Source organism: Fibroporia radiculosa, assembly GCF_000313525.1.
Source record: "Fibroporia radiculosa TFFH 294 genomic supercontigs, scaffold2411, whole genome shotgun sequence".
NCBI classification, from domain to species: Eukaryota; Fungi; Basidiomycota; class Agaricomycetes; order Polyporales; family Fibroporiaceae; genus Fibroporia; species Fibroporia radiculosa.
This window is the reverse complement of record NW_012133642.1, coordinates 1-10,151: the sequence shown is the minus strand read 5'-3', so window position 1 is coordinate 10,151 and position 10,151 is coordinate 1. Positions and strand designations below refer to the sequence as shown.

Sequence of the window (10,151 nt, the reverse complement as noted above, 5' to 3'; positions counted from 1 at the left end):
GGGGGTATCGCTACTCAGTATATAACGAGACGTGCACGTGTGGGTAACAAGGTTTCGATATGTAGAAAACAAGGTTTAAGTAAATGGGTGTCCGGAGCGATGCGAATATCTTCTCTATCCGTATGTTTTGAACACTTTAGTGAAATCATTTCCAGTACACCGTAGTCATAGGTGGGTCCCAGGCCACCTTCTGAGAACGTATCAGATTTCAATACTGTCCGTATTAGGGAGGACGAGACTGCTCCGGCATTAGATCATCAATTCATTGAATTTTCATTAGGAAAAACGTAAACGACGTAAATTAGACATATCAAGAATGCCCTGCCGCAGCCGTGTCATAGAGGCTGTCACCACAGAGCGACAGCGGCAAGCAGAAAGCAGCTCCCGACACATGCAGACGCAAAAATACTGATGCTTATGGGCACTGCTGACCACGCATATGCAAGAATACCTAGCAGGGCGAGGACGAACCCCAGGCACGCCATAATCACCGACAAATCGAGACAGCGAGATAGTCGCTGCACGGGAAGGTCCAAGCTACCGACACAGCTCCCCGACGTGGACATGGCAGGATGTGCAGACAACGAGCCTGTCTCTACGTGCGGAGGCTGCGCGGGTGCGGCGACGCGAGGCGCAGTGAGGCGCAAACAGCGGATCCAGACGCGCTCAAATACGTCTTCCGCTCTGGGTGCACCCGCGCCCGGTGTTGGCGAGCGATGGAGAGGGCATTCTTTGAGCGTCGATTCGCCCCACGTGGAGAATTGGCGCCCCGAATGGTTTGCGTATTCGACCCTGGGCAGCGTGGACACCGCCTCTGCAGCGAGTAGTTCGTATCGACACAACACAAAGGAGCCGATGAATGCCACGATCGCTGGGTGTATCGGGGCGAAATCAGCCTCTCAATCAGACGTGTGAGGTATCATGCGTACCCGACCCGACGTGGAAGATGAGCGCGCCTGCGAGACTCGCCGTCGTGAGCCGATCCGGCACTGTCCAGCTCTCCTCGGACGACCCCGTGTGTGCTGCGAATGACGACAGCGTGAAAAGCAGCGCGTCTGTCGACGCGAAGAATGTTGCCTGGAGGGTGTGGTAATTCAAGAATACCCAAAATTCTATCGAGCTGACGACTCACGAGAGAGCTTACAAGCTGCAGCCTATGGAGCCAGATTTGGATCACGTCGTTGACCGTCCTCCTGAGCGCTCCGTGGCTCGTGCTACACGTTACTTGCGCCGCGGCTTGGTGGTCCACAGACTATAAATGAGCAGGAGTATCACAAGATGTAGAGGTGAATATACTCACACATGAAAAGAGACCGGAGATACCGTGCTAGAAGAGTGCCCTGGAGCGGGGCGACACGCGCCTTACATATAGTCCCCTACGACGTCGGGTGCGTCTTGCGGCGCCTCTGCGGAGCGGGAGCTGTCCACAAGACCGTCGCAACTGCAATTCTGCGGTCAGATATCAGCACCCATGGTTCCATTTCCGACTAAGCCAAGCTGGCAGTGGTGTGATGCGAGACTCCAACAGCGCCATTCGTCGCGCCGGTTCTGGTAGGACCAGGGTTCGAAGCGGCGATGATCCGAGCAAATAGACTTTGCTTCCAAGCCTCGGGATTGCCGAATACGGGTCGACTCCCTCGTGGGGGCTAAAGCACTCCGAAGAGGCAGCTGAACTGCACGCATAAAGATGCAATAACAAATGGAGTGGGAGCTGGTGAATGGCGCGCCAGTGATTGATCACCACATATATATGCGTCCATTCCTCCGTTACCGACTGCGAGCGTTGATGTGTTCCTCGACGTCATACTATATGACCCATTGGATAGACCTGGACGCCTCTACCGTTGAATGCTTGCGGTGACTATCTTCTCAGGGAGGCCCCGGAGTAGACAAAGTTTAAATATGTTGCACTTCAATGAAGAGGTGTTTGGGGATGTAACATGGGCTATTCATGAGGTTTGTATCATGGAAAGTGACAAGATGACTCCTTAATGATTCACATACCCTGCCAACAGTTTTCAATCGTTCCTATAGACCCTCGTTGGATCGTTGCGATAATTCTCTGCAACAGGGAGTGCTTCTCTGCTGCGACTCGTCTAGTATATCAGCGAAAATATGAACGGCACCAATACTTACTCGAAGGGTAGTACCGGCGCGCCAGGCGCAACACCTCACGCATATCTACTTATTGCCTTCGGCCTTCCGTCTACTAAGACTCTCGGTACGCGTCGTATCCAGACAAGCTGGAAATGCTGATAGCAAGCCAGAAGGTTCGAGGTCGCGCCAGATACGCCGCTCGGTGCTCGGAATTGAGGTCCAGAGCGCTGTAATGGCGGATGACGGCTTCGGTGCGGCCGCAAGATCAATTCGACGACGACTAGGAAAAAAACGACAAGTCTGGTGAGTGAGATGAATTCAGGCCTTCCCCGTGAGCTGATCAAACGAAATGACACGGTCATGACGTATCAGCAGATAGTCAGCAAACAAAATCTACGAATTTTCGAGTGGAACACAGAAAATGTGTAGTGCATTGGTGGAGCTGCAACATGGTAAGTTCAAACTGAGGTCAAAGAGATGCTGTCTTCAGTCTAATATAATGCCTTCACTCCGTGTGTACCACATTGGAGATGTATCGATTCCGAGAATATTCTGGACTAGAGCAATGACTACATTGCGATTCCGAGAAAGCTGGACAGAGATTTTCGTCCTATTGCTCCCCAGTGCCAGAAACATCTCCTCCACGAGCCCATCAGTGGGAAGTTAAGCAGTCTGGATCGTACACTCAGCGAGCTTGTGAACGCGTCTTTCGATATCCGCCATCGCTTTGGGTTGAACATTATCTCTGCCCTCTCGTATTGACTTGGCCGAGCTTGTGTTTGAGAGCGTACCCTGTCAGAAGAACTCCAGTGAGGAAAACCTGAAAACATGGTAGGCACATCCTGGGAGTGTAGGGGAGGTGCCACAACACTGGGTTTAGGCGGCATGCATTGACGGCTAGGGCGATTTCTGTACTCTGTGGCTGTATTGCAGAACGAAGGTGTCAGCGGTTCAGTCGTAGACGTATTAAAATTATGAGGGGTTATAAGGGAGTTCAACAATGCACTGACATGACTGTAAGTTTCAAGTGATGGGATGATGGAGGTAAACCTAGGGCTCACGCTGACGCCAAGCTCGAAGTAGATGCGGACTTGGGTAAAAGCCAGAGGCACAGCGATACATTCTGGATTAGACTCAGACAACCTCCCACCTCCGCTCATAGCACAGAAAGACGCATCAGCTTATGGTCGACCACAGTTAATTGCATCAAGGAGATCGGACATCGTAACTTGAAAGCTGCATACATCCTCGAGTAAATCCACCCTTTTCCGGAGCAGTGGTGTGGAAGCGTTAGATAATTCCCGAGCCTGTATCTACTGACAGCAAGGGTCGTACGAATGTACGCCGTGCTTAGTGTAGGTTGCGCAATCTCGAACTAGTAACCCACAATTACCATTGAAATACTTGCTATTCTCGTGCTTCAGTAACTTTGTCAGCTCGCCATCTATTCCGGATTGGACCTCATGGCAGCCATTGAAGTGTCTCCCATGGCCTTGTGAGTTCAACAGGCAAACGACCACTAGGAACAGCGCTCTTGCGAGGACCGGAAAGAAGAGCAGATTTTGCCACGCGTGGACCACACGACGAGAGCGAGGCTCCGTTTTCCTCTATTGCGTGCTGGGGATAGTTGTTTGCGCAGTGACAAACGTGCCAGCGTCGCTCTCACCACATCGCAAGGATCGCCAGCGCAGTGGATGATGCAGAGCGGGAGATGGAGCGAATACATATGGCTAGCTGGGAGTATCCGGGGTTGCCTCAAGGCTGCCATCCGATAACACGCCTGACTCGTCTGATGCGGCAAGCAACTCTCGCGCAACGTGGGTGCCGCCACCTAGCGGCGTGCATCGACATGGCGAAAGGTACTAATCTCCCTCCATCCTCGCACTTTCCTCCCCAATCCACACACAGTCCACTGCGCCGCCCTACCTTTTCAACCAGCCCGATTAAACATCCCCCCAGACGATAATGGAATCCGTGAGTGTTCTCGTCCTGCGTGTATCCACGAGCACGGACGCCTGACCATGAGCGTAGATGATGGACATCGATTCGCATCTCACCCAGCTGCTTGGGAACATGACGCTCGACAGCCGGTGGCACAAAACCGTCTTTGTGAGTTGCTTCTCTCGCTCGCGCACTCGCTCGCCATGCTGACAGTCGGCGGCACCATGGAGAAAGGAAAGCGAAAGGCCGGACCTGAGATCACCAACACCGGAGCACGACGCCCTCATGTCAGACTCGTCCGATACCGAAGACCCGACCTATCAGGTACGCCCCGCTCGCTCACTCGAGAGTACGCCCTTTGTGTCTGACTAGCCCGCTCGCCTGCCCAGCGCCCAAGCACATTGGCGTCCTCAAGCTCCATCGAGACCGCAAGCGCGCCGCCGCCCTGCGCCTGCGCCCTAGTCCAAGCGCTCCGCGGCCTGGTCCACGCAGGCCAGTACCCCACCACCGGCGGGGAGTACCTCGAGGCCATCTTCACGCACCGTGAGGCGTTCGCGGCGTTTCCGCAGGGCCACCGGGCGTGTGCCGTAGAGTTCAGCAACTTGGCCACAGACCTTGAGCGGCGCGAGATGAGGGCAGATAGAGACGGCGATGGGGAGGCGGCGGCGGCGTTTAGGCATGAAGCGTGGGTGCTGTGGTCCAGCATTCAGTCGAATTCGTAGATCTAGGTAAATGTGGTGTGGAGAACGCGTTGCTTACTGTCTCTGAGAGACCGTTGTACTCATAAAGATGTTCATATTAGTATCAACCATTTACAATTTATAAGTGATGTCATTACTTGTAAATCTACGCGCAGCATTTTTGGTTTTTTCATGACACTCACGACTTGAGCGTAACAAATCATCTGTGGTAGGGTTTGCCTCTCGAATATGTTGATTCGGAGGGCATCCGATGCATACTTGATAGTAGATGACTAGATGCAGAACATGGCAAAGAATACTACCATGTACTCCGTACAGATTGATATTCGATTTGTGTGGTACACTTTTTGAACCCCAGATAAAGTGATACTCGAGCTCTCAGACACCGAACAGTTGCAAACAATCCTGCTCACTCGGAACCCGCGTTCGACGTACAGAGACGACAAGATGTGTGAGGATATGACGTCGAGTCATGAGGATCTGACTGTTTCGAAGTCTGCGATGCATGAGATGGCTACATCTTGCCTTGTTGCGTAAGAGCCCCTTTCCACTCCTTTTACTTACGTACTGCACACGAACGCATGCGTACCTGGATATCCAACTTAACTTCGCACAGTTTCGGGTGATCAGCGGTAGCACAGCCACTCAGACACTCACCATCTTGGTGTGGAAGTGTGTATCAACATGTGTGGGGCAGAATCCGCGCTCCGGCATTCGAGTGAGATGAGGCTCGAGATCCGGATATCCCAGAACGCATTACATCACATACCAAGAAGTTACGTACAATGAAGCGTGAAGGGATGAGACAATGCGAGAGGTGAAGCATCTGATCTTCGTGCGCCGTGGGCAGCGAGATATCCGCCCGGCACCAAACGTCCAGCTTTCGAGATATGGACTCTTTTGAATCAGAACAACAACAGCGGAAGCAGACTATAACGGGCGGTCAAGGCACAATAAGTGAAAGAGTGGGGGGGGGCAGTAGGATTCGTGCAAAAATGATCAGCTCAGGCTCTGGTGTTGCCTCGAGGCAGTCGTCAATGATCCGATAACGGGCATGACTCGGCTGATAGGGCAAATACCGTAACTGTGCAGAGAGCACGGGCATGGCCAGACGTACTACATAGCCTTGATCGCCGCAGCCGTTCCTCTGCTCGCGCTGAATTTCGCGCGTCACAAAGACTTGACGAACTGCCTCGAACAAAACCAAGATTTGACAGCTGCATTTTAGCACAGAATGGAGACTGTGAGTGAAAAACGCAGTGGAGAATGCAGGGATATTGACCAATGGAAGCAGGTAACGGATGTCGAAGTGCATCTCATCCAACTCCTCGGGAGCATGAGGCTGGAAGGAGGATGGGACAAGCCCAGCTCGGTGAGTTCCCCAACAAGCATCAAAATCTCGACATCAATCAATGGCACTGCGGAGAAGAACAGCCCAAGGATAGACGGAGGTTCACCACCACAAGATAGTGATACAATCATGTCCAACTCCATCGATACAGAGGACCTCCACTACCAGGTATGCTCGCAGCACAAACCAGCCAACGTACCTCCCATTCTGAACCACAATGGCAGCACCCGCACGGACATCCAGCCGCGTCTGTCAACGAGAACGAAAATGCGCGACCACCCTGCGGCTGTGCACTCGTACAAGCTCTGCGTGGGCTCATCCGCGCAGGCACATATCCCGCCACGAGCGGAGAGTACCTTGAAGCGATATTCACGCACCGGGAGGCATTTTATGCGTTTCCGCAGGGCCACCGGACGTGTGCGATTGGATTCAGCGACCTGGCGGTGGACCTGGAGCGGCGACAGTATGTTGTGAAAGCAGATGTGGACGAAGTGGCTGCGACGGCGTTCAGACACGAAGCGTGGGTCATCGCAAGCAGCAGTAGGTGGTAAATTACGGGTACGATATACGCTGTGTAAATTATAATGCATGTGCGAATACACAGTGAGGGTGCGAGCTGCAAGCGAGCGCGCGCACGAGAGCTCCATGGGCGCTTATTATCGACAGTCGAATCACATGGGCAGCCGCTCATATGCTCTTCCGTTCAAGCTCTCTTCTCTCTTCTTTCTTCCTTTGTAGAAGAGACGGGCCCTGGTAGGAGAGACGGAGGCACATAGTCTACACTGGCAATGATCAGCGACTTGATTCTAAATTCTTCCGCTTCGAGCATGCCAAGATCCGTGGACAGCTCAGTGGACCGTACTCAGCGGGAAGACTCACACGACCGTATGCAAGCACAACGACTCTTTTACTTCCTTGGAGCCTGAGTGAGAGCGGGCGAAGTGAGTCATGTTGTCAAATTTGTGGCAAAATATCGCCGCTCGTACTCACAGTATAGTGTCTGATTTATCTTAGGATACCCAGTCTGGTCATATGCGGTGGCTGCTAGAGCGCATAGCAATGTGGAATCTGCGGGTGATGCCCTGTACACTTGGCATCACCCAGTCGGCGACTGTCCGATTTAGAAATTGCTGCATCTCGCGTCCTAGCTGTACTCGTGTCACCGTGAGTGTATTGACTGGAGATGTAGTTAGACATCGCCACGGAGGAGTCGGACTGATGGTCAGTGGAGTCGCCGTATTTGGATGTCTTAGACGCAAGCAGTACGGTACAAGCTTATAGCGCGGTTCTCGAGCGGCTGTCTCCCACCTTATATGCGCCGGCACAGTAATGTCGTAGAAGATCCCCCTTGCCCTCAATGGCTGGACAATTTAAAGGTAAGCCTCTGTCAGAAACTTCTCGGACTGCAATGGTGAACGGCTTACTGTTCATGAACAGGCAAACGCCTCTGTGAGGCCGCCCCCATGTTCGATGAACCTCGACCAATCCTTCGCTCGATGCCCTCGGGCCACCTTCTACTCTTGGAGCCTGGAGGGTACATGCAGAAAAGCCCGTTGCCCATGGGAGACGGTCATAGTGAGCGCAGTCAATTCTTCGAAGCTGAAAAGCCACGACAATGTAAGTATATGTGCGCATTGCTGTCTTTGCTATTGACTACTCACGCTCCGTGATCAGGGACTCAAACCGACCAGGACGAGACTGATGCAGAGACAAAGAGGAGGATCATGAAGGACCTTGTCAATTCGTGGATGGACCGACTCCAGCTGATCAGTGTGATCGTGCGTAGATCCCGCGTACGGTCTACTCGTAATCCTGACGCATGTTTCCACTAGACTACGTTCTTTGCTGCAACCGAAGCACAACTTCTTGGATTCGCTACGCCGGATGTGGGCGAACATACATCGCTCATACAGCACGCTGCCACGACCATCCTCGCGGGTGCGCTCGTCGTGCACCTCTTTGCAGGTAAGCCATACGCATAGTTTACACAACTCGCCCAGGTTGACTCCCACCTCTAGCCATCCTCTCTTTCCTCGCTGCGTTTTTCCTGATTCGCTACCGCCTTAAGGAAGCCAAACGCGCGGAGGACGTGATCGAGAGTGGGCCTCCACAGCCTACACCTCATACCTCTCCCTTCGCGACGCCGCCCCAACCACCGGCCAAGTTGCAGACCCAGTCAACGAACGCGCCCGCCGGCATCTGGTCAACAAGCCCCCATCTCGAGCAGGTCGGGCCTTTCAGCCGCAGTAAACCGCCCACGTCTCTGCTCGAGCACTGCCATTCACTCTGCATGTGGCTCGCCGCGGTCGGCTTCGTGCTCGCGCTCGCTGGCGTGTTGTGTTACTCGTGGTCGCGTTTGCCACGGAGCGCAAGCATATTGTCGTCGGTCTGTATGGGAGTGTGCATCGTTCTGGGTATCGGGGCCGTTTTCATACAGTTCTAATGGTTGTGGACGCTGGAGGAAAACTCATGTATGACCACTCGGATATTTGTACATAAACTATGCCTCGGATACTTCTGTACTGCATTCATATACATTAATACTTACTATAGGCGAATATGAATATACCTCACTCCCTGGGGGAGTTGCGATATGCATTACATCTCTGCATAAAGTGCTTCGCTTGCATAGCGAGTGCATCTGACGCCGTGATCTTGCAGTACATGTATACAACTACCTCGAATAGCATAGATGCAAGCATCGGAGAAAGGTAACATTGACCAGGTAGATGTTTTATAATCATGGTTCGTAAGAAGCCGTAGCGATGTGTGGCGTAAATCGAACAAGCCTACTAAAGACTCACAGCAACCCACAGTTGTGTCTCTGATCTACTTTTTGTCGATAGTTGATCAAACGAGTGCAGGGTCACCACAAGTGTTTGAAGTCTGCTATGCCGTGTCTGCTCGGCCCACCTTCGTGGGGACCGCGCCGATTAGATAGGTTGATCAGCAAATGCGGGGATATTGCCATTCGTTTGAATGAACAGAACATCCCACCAGCAGTGCCATGCCGCTTTGAACCATCATGGTATACTTACTGTAGACGCAGCTTATAGTCCCGTCCGAGTGATGATCGATTGATCGATGAACCCCGGACTAGATTAGTTTATGTGTAGCTGTTGAGTACTTGAGTCCTGGCGCTGGATAATTGCAGTAGACCGGTAACCATCTCCTATCTGACGAAGTAGCCAAAAAATAATGAAATTGTAGCGAATTTGTTACTGGACAGTAGTCAGAGAGAAAAAAAGAGGAGGTGGCAAGCAAACTGAGATTACCAATGGTAGTGATGGTTCAATCACCGTGGGCAATTGATGGAGTTCGGCGGCAGCCACTTATTGAACGCGCCACGATTCGACGGTCACGGTGTGGCGTACACCCCAGGGTGGCATAAAAAGCTGAATAGTATCGCCGCTTGCAATCATCCAAGTATCTTCCTACTATCGTCTAGTATTCACACTGAAAAATAGCCACAATGGATTCTCCCAGTGGATTGTTGGATCTGTCTCTCGTACAGGACTTGTCCGTTACCGAGAATCGGGGCTTTGCCGCAATAAATCCCAAGCTTATTCCTCTACTCACGATGCACGATGCATCGGCTATTTCTACGGATTCGGACGCGGCCGCATACTTGTTGACTACTATTGCGATTTATAGTACCAGACTCGACCCGCAGTTGAAAAATCCAGAGGTGTGCGAACAACTGTGCCAACACTCAGATTTGAGGGAGATATTGGCCAATGCATTGAAGACACAAGATTTTTCTACGGTGCTCCGTCTCAGTATGTAACTCGTTTTCTTGGTCATTTCACGTGTGCGGTAACTGTATATATGCAGAGATACTTCGACGTCCTGAGAGCAAAAAGCTCGTGGCAACAAACGTAAATGAACTTCTCGTAGAATCTCAGAGTAAGCTAGACCGTACTATCCACCCCATAAGAGGTAATACTCACCGTGTTCTAAACCGTCAATTTTCAGAACGCGGTCAGTCCCGGGTGTAAAATGCCTTAGAATATGAGCTGACTTGCTTTGTTAGCCGTGAGGGCCGCATGGGAAATGCCATT

The 10,151-nt window shown here is 52.1% G+C and overlaps 4 protein-coding genes across 4 annotated transcripts; 3 read left to right on the top strand and 1 right to left on the bottom strand.

Moving 5' to 3' along the window:
- Positions 1-347: 347 nt before the first annotated feature.
- FIBRA_08732 (uncharacterized protein) lies at positions 348-3,257 on the bottom strand (the record flags this gene model as incomplete). Its single annotated transcript, XM_012330360.1, has 4 exons — positions 348-871; positions 930-1,077; positions 1,133-1,252; positions 3,159-3,257. The coding sequence occupies 4 exons, from the start codon at positions 3,255-3,257 to the stop codon at positions 348-350; spliced, it is 891 nt and encodes a 296-aa protein (XP_012185750.1).
- Positions 3,258-4,062: 805 nt separating this feature from the next.
- FIBRA_08731 (uncharacterized protein) lies at positions 4,063-4,760 on the top strand (the record flags this gene model as incomplete). The annotated part of the gene is made up of 4 exons (XM_012330359.1): positions 4,063-4,071; positions 4,129-4,206; positions 4,273-4,362; positions 4,428-4,760. 4 exons carry the CDS (start codon positions 4,063-4,065, stop codon positions 4,758-4,760), a joined length of 510 nt encoding a protein of 169 aa, XP_012185749.1.
- Positions 4,761-5,973: 1,213 nt separating this feature from the next.
- Positions 5,974-6,641, top strand: FIBRA_08730 (uncharacterized protein; the record flags this gene model as incomplete). Its single annotated transcript, XM_012330358.1, has 3 exons — positions 5,974-5,982; positions 6,034-6,258; positions 6,315-6,641. 3 exons carry the CDS (start codon positions 5,974-5,976, stop codon positions 6,639-6,641), a joined length of 561 nt encoding a protein of 186 aa, XP_012185748.1.
- An 806-nt stretch (positions 6,642-7,447) lies between these two features.
- FIBRA_08729 (uncharacterized protein) lies at positions 7,448-8,533 on the top strand (the record flags this gene model as incomplete). The annotated part of the gene is made up of 5 exons (XM_012330357.1): positions 7,448-7,466; positions 7,528-7,707; positions 7,765-7,868; positions 7,923-8,055; positions 8,109-8,533. 5 exons carry the CDS (start codon positions 7,448-7,450, stop codon positions 8,531-8,533), a joined length of 861 nt encoding a protein of 286 aa, XP_012185747.1.
- Between the last annotated feature and the right edge of the window lie 1,618 nt (positions 8,534-10,151).